A 23,516-nucleotide genomic window follows, 5' to 3' on the forward strand; every position below is an offset into this window, starting at 1 on the left:
GCTCTAAAGCCCGTTAGTCTCAAGCCCGATGGGTGGGCTTCGGATTTGTGTATTCAAGCCCAAGCCCAGCCCGGCCCGGCCCGAAAGTTCTGTTGGGCTCTTGTACTTCAAGCCCGAGCCCGGCCCGAGCCCGAAAGATTGGGCCTGGGCCAGCCCGGCCCGGCCCATTGCCGACCCCTAATTTGGTACAACGCGGACCTTTGTCTTTCGGTACATTTAATCTCAATTCTTCATTGTTAATTAGTTCCACTTATTTAGTGTAGTATTTATTATTGTTTAGTTCCACAGCTCCACTAGTGTAGTAATGTAGTATTTATTAGGTAATTAGCATTAACAACAATTTGATGATGTGGGTCTATCATTTTAATCACTTCACACCTCATCAATCAAGGCAACTTTCTCGTAAGATTGGCAACAATTGCAGGAAGAAATTAATACTCACCCCATGTGCCCATGTGTTTTAAAATGTAACATTTTATCTCATTTCAGTGTTTAAAATATTGGGGATGGAAATGATGTTACCAAAATACCAATAATATTTTACTTTTCAGAAGCGCATTTGTTATGCATGTGCAGTGTGATGTAAGTTATAATATAAAGAGATAAAGTGAATATGTTAGATGAAAGTGAGTGGTTGGGTATAGAAGTATAGAAATTGCCAAATTGAGATATTAATACGTAAGTAATTACTATAATAACTAGAGGTTTAAATCAATTATTAAATTTATTGTATAATGTAATAAGCGCATACAAGACTTTATCTTAGTAATAATGTGGATTTAACACTTATTGCCATCATATATAAAATTACAATTTCAAAGGCTGAAAGCAGCATATATACATGAAAAGGGTTTAGTTTTGAGAATGATACAACAGTGGTAATATTAACTTGTATGTTGTATATGCCCCAACCCCAAGAGCCAAACCTATAGAAACTGCTGCTACGACTTCCACAGCAGTCGACTTCCACAGCAGTCCTTTCATTAATATTCAACCATGAGACTAATTTGTTGAGGCCAAGTCGATCTGCTATGGTGGCTGATTTATGAACCTTCTTAGGCACAATTATAGAAAACACACCTCCTTCAAATTTTGTTTGAATATTGCACAACTCATAGTCGACTTTTGCAGGGAGTTGTACTTCTTTGTGAAAGGGCTTCAATATTGTGGGTGCTCCTTTCATAGTAAGCTCACTTTCTCCATAGATTGATATTTTGTTGCAACCTGCATAAACTTTTATATTGTCCCGTCGAAAGCCTACAAAAAAATTAAAAGGAAAATTGAAAACTATTTAAATCCTACTTTCAAACCCTAATGAAAACTTGAACTGACATTGGATTTGATTTTTATGCTAGTTGAATATATATTACCTTGAAGATGAACTCTTAGAGTGTCTTTGGTTTCCTCTCTTTGCCATTTGCAAAAGGGTTCGAAAGATTCATAAACCTTGGTGTCCATGCGTTGGATGTTTCTGTTTCAATTAGCTATAGCTAGGTTTCTGAAATTAAGACATGTATATAACTATATATATATATATAATATTTTATTGATTATGTTGTACGTGATCTGGTTAGCTATATGGGCATCTTAATTTCCCCCTTTTATCTCCATTTGCATGTCTTTGACAAAGAATATTTTCACAAAACTTTACCAATTGTAATGGAATCATTCTTTCTTCTCTTGGTTGGTTTCAGAAGCTTTTCGATATGGGTTCCCCATATGAATGGACCTTCCTTAATTCTTTATGTATTAGGCTATTAGCTAGGTGAGACATATACATACCTTGCATATCCTGCGATCGGAGTGGTAATTATTCCTTCCTAGGAATAACGCTAAGGATTTGAATCCTCTCTTAAACGAGCTAATCTTCTAATTTTATTATGTTTTTTATTATAAGATACCATAGTAACAATATTTTAAGATTTTACAGCCTATAATAATTAAAGACTTTTATCTTTCATTTTAATTTGTAAAACATGAATTTATCTTGAGGAAAAAGAAACATGAGTTGACTTGGGTGAGCGGCTTCTTGTTTCTAATGTGCCGTCTCCTGCAAAACCAACCCTTGGTAGGTCATGGTTTCTCTGTTATCTGTAATCTCTATCTCTCAGTTATTTTTATATAGGTTGGCCACAGACACTTTGCTTAATAACTCTCAGATCTCTCTCTGTCTCTCTCCCCCTCTCTCTCATATGTGCAAAGATCAGATTAATTTCAATAGTGTGCTCTGCATCATGATTCATAGCAAAAATAGATGATCGTATTGAAAGCATATGGTGATATGGTCACCATGGCAAACAAGCTAGGTGCCTCTCTCTCTAAAAGGGCAATCAAAGCCAAACAAGAAAATGGCCAAAGAATTGGAAGATCAACCAAACAACCAAGACGTACAACAGAAAAATAAAAATTGTACACAATACAAAATATAAATTGGTAATTATAAGGAGAGAATCACCTATATATTGTCCACAGTTTTGTCTCTCAAACTATAAAGTTAGAGAAGAAAAACCATGGTAGACAAGGAAATAGTTTTGGAGGAGACGAACATTCAAAAAAGGAAAAAAAAAAAAGGCAGTAAGAACTGTTTTTTTTCTCACCTTTTTTTTTCTAATTATTTTATTTGAAGTTACAGCCCAAAGTTACATGATATCTTATAATAAAAAGCTTATCAAGGTTAAGAGATTTGCAACAGCTTAATTAGGAAATGATCCAAATTAATCCTATAGGTTTCTAGCTACTTCATAACCCGGTGTAACGACCCACCCAAAGTTTTAGGCAAGACTTTGACCATTGTGTCCTTTATAGCTAAACTTGTGTGTACATGTATAAGTATTTAAATTCTAAACCTTGCCTACACTTCAATTTGAAGGTTTATTTAATTTATAGGTACACAGATGACCGCCTGAATGCGTCAAAGGGCAAAGTCTTTGTGCTGAGAACACAAATTAATAAGACAATACTGGAAAAAGGTCTTGCTACGAAATGGGCCATATCTGATCATGAGTTCATGACTCATGTTGATTTGTGACAATGGAAATTTCCTCCCTAATTAAAATAACTGAATCATTTGGCTTCCCAAGCTAACCAAACTAGTACAGGGTGCACGTGAACCATACATAAACAATTTACAATAATTGACACCTCCATATGTATACAGAATATATATATATATATTTATACATGGAGTTATCCAAATAAGCATTAATGATACAAGTTTATTGTTTTGGAAAAAAATTTGATGTGACTAATATTTTTATATGAAGTGTGTTATAATATGAGTGAACAAAATATTTATAGTATAGATATAATATTAATAAATTATAAATATATACTTGTTTTCAATATACTCACAATGCTGCAAGATAAGAAAACTTCTATCTATGTATATACTTTCCATTCAATATCATTAAAAAAATAAACCCATAAACATACACGTTTATCTCCACTGCAAGATTATATATCCACCTAATTAGTTACACAGCTATACACAATGAAGTCGTTAATTATCATTAATTTCATTACTGATCAATGAAGAAATATGCATGTGAGTATGTGACAACCAACTAGCTAGCTAGGTGGCACCATCTAATCAAACATTAAACATCGACTGAGTTGACGTGTTCACTTAGACTTCTGTTGTTCAAGCAAGAAACGAATTTCGTTTCTTTTCAATTAATTTTTTTTTTTTGGTCAAAATTATTAAATTACAAAGCAACAACATCATATGATTCATATTACGTGTTGTATGAACTCACACCCTTCTAAAGAAAACATCATGACTTAACCACTCCACTACACACAGTCACACACACTACAGTGCTTCTCACACACTACTCAAGCGAAAAAACTACCGGAAAATATATAACACGTACGTATGCACCAAATCCTTAATTGAAATGAAGGACAGAACTACTTAAAAACCAAAAAGAGGGCAAAAATTTTATATTTCTTTAATCAGAAGGGCTAATTCGAAATTAAATTTGATGCCATGATTGCCATTAAAGAAACACGGGCTACATTTATAATTAACCAAAAAGACATGGGAATATTAAAAATATTAACGGGACAAAAAACCGAAAAGGGCTGCTGCATGTATATGATCCACTTGTCACAAATCACTTCGCTCAACTCCACTGGTTTTTTTTTTTTTTTTTTCCAATTTTTCTTCTCCCGATTTTCACATGCCTGACAGTTATAAACTTATAATTGAGCTCAAACAACCTTCAATTTTATAAAATTAAAACTGTGAGAATTGAAAATGAATCATAAATTTATTACTACAATTTCTAGCATTAATTTCTCAAACCCTTTTGAGTTTTGATCTCCAGTAAAAATTAAGCTAACCAAACTAACTAGCTACAAAACTTAATTTGTTGTCGGCGAGTAATATCGAAACTTGAAAAAGCAAAAAAGAATTAAGCAATATATTTCTAGCTGCTCCCACATGTTGTCATCATCATCATCATCTTCTTCCAGCAAAAGTGCAAAACCCAACACTATAAAATTAAAAAAAAAAAAAAAAAAAAAAAAAGCAAAAACCCCAAAAATTTTGTGTCAAACCAAATTGGAAGCGTCAGGCAAACCTTGTTGCAGATCATCGCGATCTCCGGCGGCCGCCGCAACTCTATTATTACTACTACTCCGTTCGACAGCGACGGAAGCTCGACAAATGGGGCAGTTGGAGTGCTCCTTAAACCACATGTTAATACAAGAAGCGTGGAAGGAGTGCTTGCACGCGCTCAGCTGCCGCACCTCTTCGCCGTCGGCGAAGACAGAGAGGCACACAGGGCACTCCGTCCCGATGTCCTTCACGTGGGTCTCTTTCTGGTACTTGAGGTCCGACATCGCCTCGGGGCGGTTCTGGGGCTCGGGTTCAGTCCGGTTCGGGTCGGTGCGGTGGCGGTTATGGCGGCGGAAGGGGTTGGGAGGACACTTGATGGCGAAGAAGAAGGCGTAGATGAGGGCGGGGATGCTGATGACGGCGATGAGGCCGAGGATGAATTCGAGGGCGGAGAAGTCTACGCTTCGCGGCGGCGCTGGGAAGGGCGGGGGCGGTTTGTTTAGGATGGTCGGTGCGCTCTCCATGATAGGAGAGAGAGAGAGAGAGAGAGAGAGAGAAAAAAAAAAGGTGAGGTTTTGGAATTTTATTTTTTGAGTTTTTGTTGGAGTTGGGAGATGAAGGTTGGAGTTTTGTGTGAATGGAAGCGAGTGTGAGACAGTGAGAGTGTGTTGTGTTTTTCTTTGGATTTGTGTGGGAGCAATTATTGAAGGGGAATATGTGGGGTTCCAGGACAAGTTTTTAGTAATATCACAGATAGATGGCTACATGTTTTACTACAGTTATTATCATCATGGAATAATTGTACAATGCAGAAACATCCATCCGTATTAATTTAATTTGTAAACAATTTTTTGATCATAGGTGTTAGGTGTTAGGTGTTGATGTGTTCATTTTTTCACTATTATATTTAGGTTAGATGTGTTTTAACATGTAATGTCTTGTAAATGACTAAATGCTATTGTTATCATGATCAGAAGTTTGTTTATGGTACAAATATTATATTACATAATAACGCAAAAGTAAATTGATCTAAATTTGAGTGGTTAAAAATATATTTGCATGAAGATTTTTTTCAGGATGAGATTGAGATGTTGAGTATGTCGGTAGATTACAGCAGATTTGTTTTGGTCCTACTGGCAGGAACTTGTTAGTGATTTGGACCTCGGGTTGGGTAAGTCGAGTAAATCCAGCCCAGCTAGGGTGAAGCTGGGCCCGTAGGCATGGCCCGGTAGCATTGCAGATTCTGTAATGGCCTAGACCTAGAGTCATGTCGATCTGTACCTTCTCACTGCGCCATTTTGCAATAAAATGATAAACAAGAAACAAAACTCTAAACGACTGCTGATTAGGATGAGGGTGCATGTATGAGCATGCATGAAGGAGTCAAATGCTTCTTCTGTTCTTTTCCTTGGCGCAGCTAGCTAGACCATCCTGGACTTGAACCAGAGACTTTGCCCATGAAGTTAATCATCTTGGTGCCCAACTAATCGGGAGAGAATCAATAGATTCCTTTCAGGAGCGAAATGATCTAGACAGAGAGAAATGTTGGCTACCTTCTCCTTCAACTTTTTTTCTTCTCATTCTCATTCGTCAATGTAATCTTATTACATTTTTAGATCACTATTTAAAAATCATATCTACAAAAGATTAATCAAATAAAAAATTATTTAATTATGTAATTGTTATCAAATAAACATATAGTTTTGGTAACTATTAGATTCATCATATGTTTATTAATTTCATAACAATTACATAATCAATTTGATTGATTTTTTGTATAAAAGACTTTAATTTTAAGGGATCTAAAAATGAATTATGAGAGTATAGTGCAGAAAGATGATTTCTGAGTTATATATACCCTCAAGGCCTCATCACAATAATTCATACAATTGACCAAACATTTACACGATAGGTCCAATTTTTCCTTAATTCAGCAAAGCACGTGCTAACTTGAGTAATGCCCAACTAAACAGCTTAACTTGTAAAAGTTGGCATCGCTAACACAACGTGGTGTTGTTGTTGTTGTTGGGGAGGAGGCATAACATGTACATGAGTGCGACAAAGCGGGCAATTAGAGTGTGAGTGAAGCCACACATCAATGCAGCCCACATGAAACAAGTGCATGCATTCAGGCAACACCCGAATCGTCTCCCCATCTTTGAACTCGCACAAGCACACCGCGCACAATCCCTCTTTGCACTCTCTCCCGTACCTGAACATCGGCATCAACTGCGCCGCCGAATTCTGTTGGTTCATAATTTGAACCCCTTGTTGTTCACTTTGTTGTGCCACGGCGTTTTGTATGCGGCTTTGGGTGCAGCAACAGCCGTTGACGAGGCAATGGTAGGTCGCCACAATGATGGCTCCCGCGGTGACCCCCATAAGGCCTATGAGGATTGGACTGAATTCAAGTCTCCGGTGTTGCTGTGATCCGTCCATGGTGGAGAGAGAGAGAGAGAGAGAGAGAGAGAGAGAGAGAGAGAGAGAGAGAGAGAGAGAGAGGGAGAAAAAGGGTTAGGGTTAGAGGTTGTGGTGGCAGATCATCAAGTTATATTGGCGTTGATTGGTAGGTGACTTGAGGCTTACGCTATTGTCTTGTACAATGGTGACAAAACAAAGGCTTTACTATGAATTTTAGACGTAGGCGATACGAAGTTGTTCTAGAATTAAAAAACAAATTATTGGCTTTGTAAATTAGAAATTTGGTGCAGGAACATTATTGATCCAGGTTAATGGTACTTGCCAATTCAATAACAACAAGCTAGTAGTCAACACTGTTGACAGTGTAGAAAGTCAACGTTTGTCAACGTTAGAAGATGGGTCTTCTTGTCAAGAAGCCCAATTCTGGAACATAATTTAAACCCCAATTCTTTAAATGATTTAATTTATTTAAAGAATGTAGTGATCCAATACTGGAAACATAATATGAAATTATAGACCAATTCAAGAGCTGGCAGTTGTATTAGGGGTTAGTGGGTTGGTGGCCAAACCATGTGCACATTGCAAATATATATAACAGAAGTTAAGGATTGCAAAAATTAATGTGTTGACATGGGACCATGGAGATTCCTTTGGATGATGGGTCATCTTATTGCATATTCCCTGGGGTCCACACTAGATGCATTTTCATTGGTTGCTGCTACCTACCACTTATATTGGAGATATTTTTTGCACTAGGGCATCAACTCCCTTTCAACACATGCAACAATGAGGTTAACTATTTTTCTTATAGTGCAAATAGAAGCAATCCTAGACATACTCAAGAGTCAAGGCACTGCTAATGTTGCTCTCTCTTACATTATCAATACTTTTCAAGCTTCCTAGGGATGCAAAAGAAGGGTTCTAAGTTTTTATGTACAGTGATTGTTGTCTAGCAATAAAGACACCTCCAGTTCCTATTTGCTTAGATACGCACCTCCTCTAATCCTATTCCCTCACATGTGAATGTTGCCGAAGCACTTTGGAAGAGAGAAGAATCAATTGAATAAACAAGAAAAGATTGTTTGACATTTGTTGCACTAGTCTTTGCCACTTAAAGCATCAAAATCAAATGACAACTTGGCAGATTCCTATTGGTCCAACCAATTAAGCTCTAATGCATCATGATAAATTTGATAGCTAAAAGATTTGATTCCAACGTACCAACTCAAGAATGAAGAATGAAGATGGTTCAACTAATTATTGAGATGCTGCTCCTTTTCCATGTAAAAGAGTTTGCCTACTTTTAGATCTGTGGAGTCGAGTCAGATCCCAAATGCCACCAATCCCCTCTTTAGATATCTCTTACGCGTCGTTTTCAACATTTCCACAGTACATACGGATTGTCTACTTCTCTCAATTATTGACTTATTTAATTTAATCACTACACACATTTTAAACCCTTTTTTTTTAATAAAGATATTAGTATATTACTAGATATTTTATATTTTATATTTTACCCTTCATTTGTTTTATTTATTCTGTCATCCTGCAATACGTGTCCAAATGCCATGGCAATCGCCTTAACTTGCCTCATTGCATGCGTCTTTAGTTTGCCACTTCACATGTTACTATTTGTCATTGCCGACATTGCTGACTCGGCAGCTTAAATGCACCATAAATAACTACGTGACCAACAAAATATTCTGTGACCAACAAAATTAAGATGCAACTAAACTCTTGAAATTGGCCTAAGTGTAAGAATATGTGAAATAATGATTAGGATTAAACTAAATTTATCATTTAATTTCTTTTTAATGTAACCAAAGGAATTAATAATTGGCTCTCTCTAAAAAGATTTTGAATTTGCTCACAATAATTAAATTTTACCCGATCTAATTTTTAATTTTTCGTTATTAAAATCGTGTATCTTCTTCGCTTTCGCTTGTAATAATTAATTCGGCTCAACCGGCTTTTTAGGATCAAAATGGCCTAGAGACCCGCCCATGTTGACGCGTGTCATAGCCCAAAACGTAGCTCATTTTATTTTGCCTACCTAGCTACTAGGCTGCTACAACTAAGGGTTGTTGTTTACCACTTTATTACCAGTGCAGACTTGCAGTAAGGACCGGGTCAGGTGAATCTAAAAGAATCTATGAGACATGTTTATTATTTTAAGTAAAATTTTAATTAAAAAAAAAAAAAGAACACTCAACTCTATATTTTAATTTTTATGGGGTCGGACTACACACGTAATAACGATTATGAAAACATTATTTTTCCGATTATGATAAGCGAGAGGCCAGCCTCTAAGGGCATGTTTGGTATACCTTATTAGACTCTGGATAAAAATGAATAATCCATATCAGTTGTTTAGTGTCAACTTATATTATTTAATTACCTGACTATGTAAACTAAACTGGCCTTTTAATGCTCTCCTTACATGACTAACTAATACAACCCACACACCCAGGATTAGATAATACACGCTTATTTATAAAGACTTGGAAAATAAAAACACGCTTTTTACGTGAAAACCAACAGACGCTCTTTTCATCTTCTTCTCCCTAGAGTTCTTCTCTGCTATCTTCTCCACAAGTTATTCTCTTCACTATTCTCCAGGTATCTATCTCTCTCTCTCTCTCATACTCTCTCCAAAAAGGGTTAGTTCATGTACGTTCTCTTGTCCTATAGATCTTGGCAAAAACAAAGAAACAAAAATTTCTTGTCATATGAATCTTGCCAAAAATTATATGTGTAATATGAATTTCAATTTTCACTAAATTATCAAAGAATTATAAAAAATAGTCTGATTCGCTGTTATCTGATAGAGCAGCAAATACAGTATAACTTAGTCAGACTGTTTATCCGGAACCGTATCAAACGTCTGATAATATTCTGGATAAACAGTCAATACTCTATGAAATAGATTAATACAATCCAACAAAAATTAGTCAGTACAGTCCGTCGTACCAAACAAACCCTAATTGTAGAAAAAATAATTAATGAAAGCAGCACGTGGGCCGGGCTCCCCAATTTCCTCGTACGTGTCTCAAAAAAGGAAGTATATATAGGCCGGTAAGTATTACTCAAACAGAACACACCTGAGCATGGCGCATAGGTGATATCTGATATATATATATATATATATATATATATGTTAAGGAAGTTGATCAGGGACCTTAATCTGTACTTTAATGATTAAAGAAACAAATTTTTCACTTTTGTTTGTGTAAGTGGAAAAAACTGAAGATTCCTAAGCTTCAGTTTCATCCCCCCTTTGAATATTTAAAGATTTTCTGGCTTTTTATGCTTCTATTTTTTTTCAATTTAAAAATTGACTCAGTGCCTGAAAAGTGTTTTTCCTAATGAGAGTGCACTTACTTTTCCCATTTCCAACCAATCCGCTAAAGATTAATTGAGAGTTACATAAACGTTAACTTAAATTAAATGATAACACTATGTATACATGGTCATTTTTATATTTTATCATACTCTCTCATCTTGTAAGTTGTCAAATTGTGAATGGATCGAAATAATCATGTTTGAATGTGCATTTTAGTTTTCGTAATTTAACAAATTATGTTAGATGCATTTACATCATCTATTTGTTTTTACTTGACTTTTAATTTTAGTCATATATTTGTTACCAAATAATAAGGGACAGATGAAATATATTCATTTTTTGGGTGAGAATTGAGTTACATAAATTCTTATATTTATATTACATAGTTATGATTGAAACAAGTAAAAACAAGATAAGAAGAGAATCTAAATTCATATTGAAAGGATGATTTTTCTCCTGGTTGTTTCGATGCCATTCCAAATGATGGTAGCTCTTTTGGCCTTCAGCCTTAATGAAAGTCTATATATAGACCACCCAAAAGAAGATAATTAAAGAGAGAATCTGAATCCATGTTGGTTAGATATCTGATAAGTGAATATATATATATATATATATATATATACAAACCACATTATTTTGGATTCAAATTTAGTACACAAATTAAAAATTCTTAGCACTACTCATTTATAGCACGCTGCTTATGCTTATTGGAGAATTGATCTAGCTCTCTCTATAAAGGGTTAATTAAACGTTATTTAATTAGGGGGTGACTACATATGTGGTGTTCTTTATTATTCATAATTAAGCCTTCCATTATTTCCCTTGCCCAACCGATGTATTGGCTTGCGCTCTGTTTTTGTCTCCAAAAAAGAAAGCAAAAAGAAAAAAGAAAAATCAGATGGTTTGTATAATAATTGGATGTGAGTATAGAAATTTGCGACAAAAAAAACAGAGGGGTATTAATTATAATTTTATGTAGCAAGCATATGAGGAAACTCTGTTGTCAGCAATAGCTTTACACTTAATGGGCCATGAAGCCATTATTGCACACGTGAGACAAAACCAATTATGGATTAGTTTATACCATATGGTACGCATTAAGGTTAATTAGTTTATAGTAACAAATTAATTAAATAAGCAGAAACTAAGAAAATCATGTGTAATTTTATATGGTAATAATTGAAGCAAACCTTGTTCACATGGGGCTTAGTCATTGATGGCCTCTCATTTTATAATGTGCAATACAGAGATCGGTGATGTTTAATTTGTTACATGAACCCCAACAAAAGTTGAGAAATGAAATCAAATATCCACCACAACAACAAACAAACATTATATAAAAAAAAAAAAAAAAAAGCAGACCCACTTTTGATTGGTGGGAAGGATATGGATTTCTAGGGTTTTTTTTTTTGGTCGAATGGATTTCTAGGGTTTGGGCAGTGCGGGGAGGTTCCTCATGATATATGATACGACTGATACTGATAGCCACACCCACCATTAAAGACAAAAGAGAGGTGTGGACTGGTGGACAAACACTTTCTTCTTTGAGCTTTAATAATAAGGAGAGCAGCTCCAGCTAGCCAACCACAGTTTTCATCAGCTTGTAGATATGATTTTCATCATATTCAGAAAAATAAAGTGGGTGGGATTTGAGAACTCTTTAAAAGTCCATTCAATCAATCAATCCAACAATTTTGTTTTCCTATTTACATTCAAACTAATCATCATATTTGATGGTAGTGCCTGGTGGGTGTTCATCCTTTTCTAGAGAGTATTGGGTTTATTAATTTGATGACTATAAGAGACATTTATTAACAATATGGTAATACCAGTTTTCAGAGACAATTAACAATATGGCCACGACAACTCTTGTCGCAAAAAGCAGTTTCTCTGGCGCGTCCTGATTTTTGCTGCCTATTGTTCTTGCATCAAACAAATTTGGAGGAAAATCCTGTAAGTTTGGGTAATAATTAAGAGTCATCATCAATACAAATGTATTAGTGACGAAATGGTTTCTTAAGTTGTGGAAAGTTTTGTAAGCTGTTATCGCTTTCAGGCACGAAACCCTCATTCTTCTTAGATTAAGGGGCGACGAATTTTTACAACGCATGCATGCATATTTCATTTTCAAATATGTTTTTGACAAATTTTTTTTCATAGTGTTGACTTTCGGGATTGATATGCACTTGTGCTTTCATATTTGAAGAATTTGTCACTAAAAAACATTCATGTTGTAGTGTATGTTGTTTCATGCGTTCTTTGAAGGATAAGTTGAATGAGAAACTGGTATGCAACTGAGCAAAATTCAATCTTGAATTTGTCAATGAATTCCAAGAAAAGTATTCAATCATCTATGATGTTTGATAATTTCCTTCATGAAGCCACTAAATTATGCATCTTTTTGTTCCATGATAACATTATCTATAATTAAAGGGTATATATATGCAATAGTCAATGATCATATGGTCTAATGTTAACACTCAGTCTTTTTTTTATAAGAAGAGATTATGAATTTAAATCTCATAAATGACAGTTAAAAATATAATAATAAAAACAAGGGAGTATATACAATTTACATATATATAGACACTTAACCTTTACCTTAAAAAATTGGAGTAGATAATAGAGATGATGTGATTTGAACGTAAATGACTTGTCATATTGTTACTATATATAGTTTTAATTTAGTAAGTAATAGTTCTGTCATAATTAACAATTTTTACTAAAATTAAAGGTAAATGTAAATTGTTAAAAACAAAGAGTTATCATTTGTAATAGTTAACTTGCTAGTTATTTTGAAATCAAGCCCTTCTTTTAGGTCATCGGCCTAAATTTTCTAGTTATTATAAAAATATATATATATATTAACACTTTTAATACCAAAAACAAATACAATTCAATGAGCTTATACTATTATATAAAATGGTTACTATCTAAGTAGATTAGAATCAAACTCTTGTTGTAGGGGTAAGTGATAAGTGCTCTACCATTGAAATATCAACTTTTTTAATGTAAAGGAAATGGTGGTATGTAAATGCTTCTCTTTTTATTTTTGTCAATTAGTGGTATGTAAATATAAAATGGTTGAACAGTAGCATAAAAAGGAAATTGAAGCATTCAATTTAAATTCAATTGATAATAAGAAAAGAGGTACAAGACTATAATTTTTCAATATATGATAACACACTCCATAATTTCACATTTCTTAGGTGACGTAGAGCACATGTTGTCACTCAACTTAAAATATATGAGTGAAATTACTCTGTTATCATAAATGAAATTAAAGCATCTAACATAAAAAATAAAGCCAATTAGCGATAGAAAAAAGAACACCCAAAACCCTTGTAAATTTACACAAAATTATAATTTTCCAATACCAAATAACACACTTGACATTGTGATAGATATACAATACAAGGTCCACAGCATTTAGTATGACATTGAGTCATAAACTCATAATGGAATGAGAAATGGTAGATTCACAAATTCACAATCCAAAAAGCGCACACCGTCACGGCGCTAACGGTAACCCCAATGGGTGACATCTAGTGTGGGCTTTAACCCACCACACCTTTTCTCTTCTCTCTTTATAACGAGACGCGTCCACACGACTCTGATTTCTCTTCCTACTCTCAAAGTCATACCCCCAAATCTGTCTATCTAATCTAATTAACCCTCAATCTCAACTCTCACTCTCTCTGTCTCTGTAATTTTTGGACCCAAACAAAAAAACAAAATAGAAAATCGAATAAAAATTGGATTATTTGGGAAAAAGAAACATGGTAGTTGATGATATGCTGGAGATGAGCATCATGGTCGCCTCTGGAGGTCCCTCTTGCTTCCGCTTCCCCGATGCTTATCCCAAAAGGTAATCTCTTTCAAGATCTCCCTTCAATTTTCTTCTCTCTCCGTCTTTAGATTTTTTTTTCTTTTTCTTTTTAAGTTCGTTTTGGATAAAATTTTGTTTTTATGGATTTGATGGTTTTGATTCAGTGTCTCCCACCTGGATTTGGAGGAATTCAGGAGATTCCTCTTGGGCTAGGGTTAGACATAGTCTTCCTATAGCGTTTTAGAAATCTCTTTCTCTCTCTCCATAGGTAGAGATTGAAGAGATTTATATATATATAGATATTTTATAAACTAGATACCATCATTTCTTCTTATTGATCTTTCTCTCTTTCATCTCCTTTAGAAATTTTGGTTCTTTTTGTATTTTATTTATTGGGGTTATTTAACCTTGTTTTACTGTATTGAATATTTGATGTGGGTGTGTGAGGAATTTGTTATCTGATTGATAAATCTAGGGTTTTGATGGAGGGGAGATATAGTGGGGATTGATATGATGAAGGTGTTTATAAGGTTATTTTCTTGAATTGTTTTTGGGAAATGGCAATATTCAATCCACCAGCAACAATACCCACCCAGGAGTCGTTCAGCTGAAATGGGAGATTCTCTCCTCACAGCCCTGTCAATGGAGAATCATCACCCATCCACGCTCTTGTCCATGGATTCCAGTGCCTCCTCTCACGACGAATTGGATTTGGAGATGAATCGGCAAATCATACTTTCCCGTCCCCCCGATATCAATTTGCCCCTGTCAGCCGAGCGCAGCCCACCTCCACCGTCATGGAATTCGGACCCATGTGATATTCTAGATGTTGGCCTTGGTCCACAGGTTTACGAGACTGAGAGTTTACTTACGATCCCCAAGGTTGGAAGGAAATGCGCCAAGCGGATAGACAGCATATGGGGTGCTTGGTTTTTCTTCAGTTTTTACTTCAAGCCTGCTTTGAATGAGAAATCAAAGGCCAAAATTATCCGGGACAGTAATGGGGTTTCTGGGTTTGAGAAATCTGATCTCAAGCTTGATGTTTTCATGGTTCAGCATGACATGGAGAACATGTACATGTGGGTTTTCAAGGAGAGGCCTGAGAATGCGCTGGGTAAGATGCAGCTAAGGAGTTACATGAATGGGCATTCCCGCCAAGGGGAGCGTCCCTTTCCGTTTAGTGTTGACAAGGGCTTTGTCCGATCTCACAGGATGCAACGGAAGCACTATAGGGGTCTTTCAAATCCCCAGTGTGTACATGGGATTGAGCTTGTTCGAGCGCCTAATCTCATGGGTCTTGATGAGGAAGAGCGTAAGAGGTGGGTGGAACTGACTGGAAGGGACATGAACTTCACAATTCCTATGGAAGCAGGTGATTTTAGTTCATGGAGAAACCTTCCAAATACAGATTTTGAGCTTGAGAGGCCACCTCCTCCAATAAAGAGTGCTACCAATGCCCATGCAAAGAAACTGCTGAATGGATCTGGGCTGAATTTGTCTACCCAGCCATCTAACAACAACAATTCAGATGGAAATGGAATGGACCTATCTCCCAGCAGTAAGAGGAGGAAGGAATTTTTCCCACATGGGAATGACGACGATTGCTACTTGGCTGTTAATCCTCCGTCTGATCGAATCCCAGATATGGAAATCCACCCAAATGAATTGCAGTGGACGAACCACTTCAGTGGTGTAATGAAGAACGTTTATGGGCCTGTTACAGCTGCAAAAACAATCTATGAGGATGATGTAGGTTATTTGATCATTATCAGCTTACCCTTTGTGGATCTTCAAAGGGTGAAAGTTTCATGGAGGAATACTCTTACTCATGGAATCATTAAGGTATCTTGTACGAGCACATCTCGCATGCCATTCATTAAGAGACATGACCGGACTTTCAGGCTTACAGATCCATCCTCTGAGCACTGTCCTCCAGGAGAGTTTGTTAGAGAAATCCCGCTGTCCACCCGTATTCCTGAAGACGCTAACATAGAAGCTTATTACGATGGGCCAGGATCTGTGCTCGAGATTATGGTTCCAAAACTCCGTGTTGGGCCAGAAGAGCATGAGGTTCGTGTTTGCCTTCGCCCTCACCTTGGAGGCAATGATCTTATGTTGACTTGAGATAGGCATTTATAGAGAATTGTAAGGGTTCTTGTCATGGTTGGTGCATCATTGTTTTACTAACGTTGTACCATAAAGTGTATTTTATGGCAAATGAAAAAAATGTGCGTCTCACATTTTTCTTTTCTGTTTTTGCTCTAATCTATGCATCTGGTTAGCTTAACTGTCGTTATTCTTGATTTATACACACACATAAATACATACATACATACATATGCTAAAAATTATCGATTCATATATGATCCCAGTAATTGGATTGTGGTTTAATTGGCTTGGATATGATTTTGTTGTCCGCTTTTTTGTAAATGGTTTATGGTAGTATTGTATCATGTATGAGTCATGTAATCCTGGGATGAACACCTTATATGGCAAAGTATCATGTGCTGTAAAACTGTGTCAGATGGTCTCCTTTTAAATGGATAGGTTGAACTCTTACTCTGCCATTAGAATACCCAATTGTAGACAGCCAATGTGAACATCTGGCTTCAACTATAGTGTGGTTGCATGAACTGATCCTCTTGTGAAAGTTAAAGGTGCCAATCAGCAAAGAAATCTGCATTGCTTGTTGCTCGCCATCAGTTAACTTGAGGAACTCACACAGGCAGAGTCCCTAGAGTGGTGTCAGTAGTCAACAATCTCTTCATATTGTGCCCTGGTTTTGGAAAAATGTAGTTTGCAAGTTGAAGGACTGGCTTATGCAACATTATCTAGTAATCAAAATTCACAGGCTGAGTAGCTGTTGCCAACAAAATGACAAATACACATAGGATAGTACAGTCAACAGTTTGATAAACTATGTTATTTTAGTTGTCAATTATGTAAAAGAATTCTAGTAAGTCTTTGTAGAATTGGTATTCTCCTTGTTTGTTTAATACAGCTGATGAAGACTTGAAGTCTTGAAGCTGGACACGTGTTACAGTTAGATGCTATTGCTATTATTGTTGATCAATTATGTCTTCAACGTCTTGTTTGTGTTGGCTGAATCTGCCTTATTTAAATAATGGCTGTCACCACCACCCACCCACCTTTTTAAGTAGAGTCGGATCTTTAAGTGGAAGGTCTTAGGCTTTTAAATTGACCCACACCAGTAACGAGTGTAGTGGGATTTGAAAGCGTAAAAGCCACATATCTCTTGACTCTGTGTGTGGCCAATTAGTTTGCATTTAATTCGAATAAAAATTGTGGTAGCCATAATCCATACTCGGGAAAAATATCTAGTTGGTTTTTAATTTTACAGTCTGAGCTGGTAATTGGGAATGTCAAAAGAGAAAAAGATATTTGAGGAAGGCGACAGGATACAAGAGTTTGATTCATTGGGCATTCCTAAAAGATGTAGCCACTAGCCATGGCCCATGTAGGTTGTGCTAAAAAGCCTAAAATCACTTTATTCAATAGAAGCAGAAGAGCTTGCTCGTTTCTTAAATTTTGAATATCAAATAATATAGTGGAGTGAAAAATGACCTTAATTATGAAGAAAACAAAATACTATCAAACAAGTTGGTGTTTAATTTGCAATTCATTTTAGTGTCGGTATTAGTAAAGGATGATTTCTTCCCACTAGATATTTAAGTATGTAATGATGTCAGACCCTAAATTATGAATGTCTAGATATTTAGCAATTCTCTTCTAGTTTACGGCACACACGTATTGCATCAATGTGACTTGGAGGTATGGGTATGTACAGGACTTGGGCGTTGAGGTCAAGGATAGCGTCTGTTCTGCTTGCCTCACACCATTGTTTGCAAAATTCCAACTTTCAAGTCAATTTTTGTGTGCTTTTTCCAATTTTCCGCGATCATTATATCCACACACACCAACGCTTTGATTGACATGAGGATGTGCCACCAGGTTCATTGAAAAATTCAACTGCTTTTATAGCTTATCTGATGGAACTGTAACCCATATTCTTGTGTGGAGAACAAGGCCCCCCCAAATAGAAAAAGGGATCTTAACTAATGGGCCCGTGTGCTCTGCCCTCAGTCCACTAACCATTTTATTTCTTTTTTGGCTTGGACAGAATAAAAAAGTTAAGTCTTAAGCACCACACCCTAATGCCAAGCATGTCTCAACCAATATTTTAATATTTCGTTTGTATTTTGCAAAATGTTTTAAAACAGCACTTGCCGACCAACCCAATAATCAAAGTAGAAAACACTAAATAAAGACTATGATTAGTTAATCACCCACACAAAACATAAGTAAAGCTTTAGATGGTCCAAAAAATATAATCTTTTTTCCCAGGGAAAAAAATACCATGATGTTCTATATAAGATCCGCAAAATAAAAAGATGACATTAAAAAAGACTTAATAATAGCTTTGATGATAAAGCTCAAAGCCCAAATGAAAAACCATATTTAAGTTCCAAAACAATTAAAATCCGAAAGCATAAAAGAGAATTTAGTCGACCTCCTCGATCTTAGGGCCGGGACCGGTTGCACCAGGAGGAGCATCATCATCAACAGGGCCAGCACCGTCAGCACCAGCGCCCTGGTACATCTTTGCGATGATTGGGTTGCAGATGCTCTCCAGCTCCTTCATCTTGTCCTCGAACTCATCGGCCTCTGCGAGCTGGTTGGTGTCTAGCCACTGGATTGCAGCCTCAATGGCGTCCTCGATCTTCTTCTTGTCAGCTGGGGGGAGCTTGGCGCCAATCTTCTCGTCCTTTATTGTATTCCTCATGTTGTAGGCGTAGTTCTCCAAAGCGTTCTTGGCCTCAACCTTCTTCTTGTGCTCTTCGTCCTCGGACTTGTACTTCTCAGCCTCCTGAACCATCTTCTCGATCTCCTCCTTTGAGAGTCTTCCCTTGTCGTTGGTGATGGTGATCTTGTTCTTCTGGCCGGTGGTCTTGTCCTCAGCTGACACGTTCAAGATACCATTGGCATCAATGTCAAAGCAGACTGTGATCTGGGGAACACCTCTTGGGGCAGGAGGGATGCCAGACAGCTCGAATTTCCCGAGCAAGTTGTTGTCGCGGGTTCTTGTTCTTTCACCTTCGTAGACCTGGATCAACACACCGGGCTGGTTGTCGGAGTAGGTGGAGAAGACCTGCTCTTTCTTTGTTGGGATGGTGGTGTTTCTGGGAATCAACACAGTCATGACACCCCCAGCGGTTTCCAAACCAAGGGAGAGAGGGGTGACATCCAATAGAAGCAAGTCCTGGACCTTCTCGTTGCCCTCACCACTGAGAATAGCAGCCTGGACTGCAGCACCATAAGCAACAGCCTCGTCCGGGTTAATGCTCTTGCAGAGCTCCTTTCCATTGAAGAAGTCCTGGAGAAGCTGCTGGACCTTGGGAATTCTAGTAGACCCACCAACAAGCACAACATCGTGGACAGTGCTCTTGTCCATCTTGGCATCCCTCAAACACTTCTCAACTGGCTCCATACACTTCCTGAAGAGATCCATGTTGAGCTCCTCAAATCTGGCACGGGTGATGGTGGAGTAGAAATCAATACCCTCATACAAGGAATCGATTTCAATGGTGGTCTGAGCAGTGGAAGAGAGGGTTCTCTTTGCTCTCTCACATGAAGTCCTCAACCTCCTAAGAGCTCTAGGGTTGCCACTGATATCCTTCTTGTTCTTCCTCTTAAACTCCTGAACAAAGTGGTTCACCATTCTGTTGTCAAAATCTTCACCTCCAAGATGGGTGTCACCAGCTGTGGCCTTGACCTCAAAAATACCCTCCTCAATAGTCAGAAGAGACACATCAAAAGTACCACCACCAAGGTCGAAGATCAAGACATTCTTCTCACCAACACTGGTTGCCTTCTTGTCAAGACCATAAGCAATGGCAGCTGCTGTTGGCTCGTTGATGATACGCAAGACATTGATACCAGCAATGACTCCGGCATCCTTGGTGGCCTGACGCTGAGAATCGTTGAAGTAAGCAGGGACAGTGACCACAGCGTTCTTGATTGTGGAGCCAAGGTAGGCCTCTGCAATCTCACGCATCTTGATTAAGACCATGGAAGAGATCTCTTCGGCGGCGAATTGCTTCTCTTCGCCCTTGTATACGACTCCAATCATGGGCTTGTCACCAGGCCCAGGAGTGACCTTGAACGGCCACAACTTCATGTCGCTCTGAACAGAGGCGTCAGAGAATCTACGGCCAATCAATCTCTTGGCATCTGCAATATACAGTAAGATACCATAAATTGGAAAATCACGATTCACTTAATATCAATTAAATCAATTCATAATAAGTTTTTTTTCACAAATGCCTAGTCCTCATTTTAGATTTCACATAACAATGTTATAACAATAATGCATAGAATTCAATCTAAAAACAACTGTGACTTGTTTGTGCTTTGTTGATATAAGAATAAGGGACAAGTTGCACTTAAAATACTTAATCTACCATCTAACAACAATCGTGTTTAATTAATTATATAGTTTATCTGATATATCTATAATCATCGAATTAAGCTGAGTACTAAACAGAAAAATTAAGATGTAATAAATTTGGTCTAGCAGATCTAGGCAGATTCCAAAAAAATTTTCAAATACAGGATTGAAAAGACTTAGATGTAGACCTAATCAAAGTCATAATCACAAACAAGTAATTGTTGCAGATCTAGAAAAGGAGCTAGTTAACAGAAATACAACATCACACAGCCAATGAACAGCAATCAATTTAATCGCACGCAGAGATTTACAAGCATACTAAGTCACTGCAAGCTAGATCTAGAAACTAGTAATAGCATAAATACAGATCTACAAGCTACTGAAAGATAAACAAGCGAGGAGGAGCTCAGATCTTACCGAAGACGGTGTTGATGGGGTTCATCGCAACCTGGTTCTTAGCAGCATCTCCGATCAACCTCTCGGTGTCGGTGAAGGCGACGTAAGACGGCGTCGTTCGGTTTCCTTGGTCGTTGGCGATGATCTCAACGCGGTCGTGTTGCCAAACACCGACGCAAGAATAGGTGGTGCCGAGATCGATACCGATAGCCGGTCCCTCTCCTTTGCCTGCCATTGTTTGCGGCTAGGGTTTTGTCGACGAAGATTATCAACAAAAAAGAGACGGAAGGGGAAGAGAGAAAATATTGGCCGCTAGGGTTTGTGTTAAGTGAGGAGGGGAAGATAATCGAGTGGTTTTTATAGAGTTAGGGGCGGTTGGGTTCCAGAATGTTCTAACCCTAGACTTTTGGATCCGTGGGATTGCCGGACTCATGAACGGTTCAGATTGTTTCCACCTTGCTTTCGGAGACTCGTGAGTCATGCTTGATTCCAATCCAATAGGCGCGTGTTTCAGTTTCCTTACTCTTATAGTCTTATTGGGCTCTTTGTTTTCCCTCCACAAGTCTAACCACCTCCGTTCGGTTTTAGCGCCTATGCAACTGCATGGGTGAGACCCACTCCAATTCGGATTGATAGTGATTGTATTTCAAATTTCAATTTTGGGTTTTTTAGAAAATTGTAGCTCAGCCCAAACCCAAGCCCTGCCGACCTCAGCTCAATATTTGTCGCACTAAGGCCCCACAACTAAAGATATGGGTCTACAAACATTTTGGCATTTAGTCAAAAATAACATATATAATCTTTTTAAGTAAGGTTGTAAATCAGCTCGTACAACTCGAGTTCGTATCCAGTTTGGCTTGTTTAAGCAAAGCTCGTAAAAGAAAACAAGTCAAGTTTAAGTTTTGGTATATTTGACTTCTAAAACACGTGGCTTATCATATATTCGTCTAAGTTATAAAAATATTTAGATTATGGTAGTCATATGTTAAATATGATTTTATATAACATGTGTACAAATAATTAAGAATGTCATCCATAATTACTATGCCAAGTAAATCAATCATCCCCTTTTTTTATGGATGAATCACTAACAAATTCATGACAAAAACAAATATGAGTTGTTTGCAGACTTGCAACATGGGTATACCATTAGATAAGATTATGTAAATTAGCTCGATATAACTCGAGTTTGTATTGAGTTTGATTTTTTTTTTTTTTGGCTCGTTTAAGCTTGGTTTGTATATGAAACAAGTCAAGCCAAACTCAAGCTTGATATATTTTACACAAGTCAAATTTGAGCACAATGGTATTCAGCTTGGCTCGACTCGTTTATACCCCTACTTCTAAGTTCTCTCTACTAAATGTTAAAAGATGGACGAAACAACCGATGCAAATGTCGATTGATTGGAAATGTAAAAATTTGTCTCACAAGTAATTGACACCAGTAGCGAATGGCGTTTATCGCTTAGTTTTTATTCTACATCATAAATTATTTAACCATGTTGAAGAGAGAACAAAGTATGAAAACAGTTGATGTCAAACGAAACAAAATGATGTTGGTGGTTGAAAAAATACAGGCGATCGACATTGCATCCGAATGTTGTTTATTTTCCAAATGTTCAATTTAGAGGATATATAAACATATAAAATGTAATAAATATATTACATGTCTAATTACTACACATAGACCTTGTTTGATGCATATGATTAGATTAGATAGGTTAAATGATTAGATTCACATATATTCAAGAAATAAAATCAAATGTGTCTTCTAACTTGACATAAGAAGATGGGCCAATTATATGAGGAAACTTATCTCACCATTTTTGTGGAGATTGAAAGTGATAAGTTCTATGAATAAATCATTTTATTCTCATCTTCTTGCTTCAAGTTATAAGCTCCCTCTTTAATACACATGAATCTAGCCAATAGTGATTTGGGTGTATTACTATGGGCTCGATGGCCCGCCTTATGTGGAGTTTAGTTCATTAAGGCCCAAAATGGTCTAGTCATATCACCTTTTAGAGTCAAACTAACAAAGGATCATATAAGGCCCATGCCGAAATGTATAGGATTGACCTAGCCTAACTCGACCTAGTATGTAGATCTATTTTAGATTGAGTTTTTGACCAAGCTTCGAGTTAATATAGATTTCAAATCAAGTTTTTGGTAAAATAAAATCTCCATTTTCATATTGGATTTGCCAGTCTACCCAAATTAGTTGTAATTCAAATTTTATTAGGTCAAACCAAACTCGATAACTATATATTAGAAATTGAAATTGTCAAATTTTAAGTTGGTGAGTTGATTTAATTCACGTGGTTACTCATTAAATTAGATTTGTTTACCACTTAATATAAAAAAATGGGACATATAATACATGTAGACTATGAATTTATAATATTAATAATATACACTCGTATAACTCATATATTATAGCACACGTGAATTAATTAGTTAGCCCACATTTGAATTAGTCGACTCTTGACCAAAAGAA

The 23,516-nt window shown here is 36.8% G+C and overlaps 4 protein-coding genes and 1 pseudogene across 6 annotated transcripts; 1 reads left to right on the forward strand and 4 right to left on the reverse strand.

Moving 5' to 3' along the window:
* Positions 1-828: 828 nt before the first annotated feature.
* On the reverse strand, positions 829-1,475 carry LOC147281664 (15.4 kDa class V heat shock protein-like; annotated as a pseudogene). The gene is made up of 2 exons (XR_015123143.1): positions 1,371-1,475; positions 829-1,257 (listed from the first exon to the last, which is right to left on the reverse strand). The product of XR_015123143.1 is annotated as a 15.4 kDa class V heat shock protein-like (transcript).
* A 2,277-nt stretch (positions 1,476-3,752) lies between these two features.
* Positions 3,753-5,136, reverse strand: LOC147281665 (RING/U-box superfamily protein). The gene has a single exon (XM_086248721.1). The coding sequence runs from the start codon at positions 5,083-5,085 to the stop codon at positions 4,555-4,557; it is 531 nt and encodes a 176-aa protein (XP_086104847.1). The 5' UTR covers positions 5,086-5,136; the 3' UTR covers positions 3,753-4,554.
* Positions 5,137-6,535: 1,399 nt separating this feature from the next.
* On the reverse strand, positions 6,536-7,000 carry LOC147281666 (putative RING-H2 finger protein ATL53). The gene has a single exon (XM_086248127.1). It carries the CDS (start codon positions 6,998-7,000, stop codon positions 6,536-6,538), a length of 465 nt encoding a protein of 154 aa, XP_086104253.1.
* Positions 7,001-13,961: 6,961 nt separating this feature from the next.
* LOC147281667 (uncharacterized) lies at positions 13,962-16,402 on the forward strand. Of its 2 annotated transcripts, none has more exons than XM_086249026.1 (2): positions 13,962-14,193; positions 14,751-16,402. In XM_086249026.1, the coding sequence occupies exons 1-2, from the start codon at positions 14,105-14,107 to the stop codon at positions 16,276-16,278; spliced, it is 1,617 nt and encodes a 538-aa protein (XP_086105152.1). In that variant the 5' UTR covers positions 13,962-14,104; the 3' UTR covers positions 16,279-16,402. The 2 variants fall into 2 exon arrangements, with proteins under 2 accessions (XP_086105152.1, XP_086105151.1); XM_086249025.1 differs by having other exon boundaries at positions 13,965-14,193; positions 14,630-16,402.
* Positions 16,403-18,489: 2,087 nt separating this feature from the next.
* LOC147281668 (heat shock 70 kDa protein 1) lies at positions 18,490-21,358 on the reverse strand. Its single transcript, XM_086246715.1, has 2 exons — positions 21,041-21,358; positions 18,490-20,406 (listed from the first exon to the last, which is right to left on the reverse strand). Exons 1-2 carry the CDS (start codon positions 21,252-21,254, stop codon positions 18,677-18,679), a joined length of 1,944 nt encoding a protein of 647 aa, XP_086102841.1. The 5' UTR covers positions 21,255-21,358; the 3' UTR covers positions 18,490-18,676.
* Between the last annotated feature and the right edge of the window lie 2,158 nt (positions 21,359-23,516).

The sequence above is a fragment of the Dryas octopetala genome, chromosome 6 (assembly GCF_963921425.1).
Source record: "Dryas octopetala chromosome 6, drDryOcto1.1, whole genome shotgun sequence".
Lineage (NCBI taxonomy): Eukaryota > Viridiplantae > Streptophyta > Magnoliopsida > Rosales > Rosaceae > Dryas > Dryas octopetala.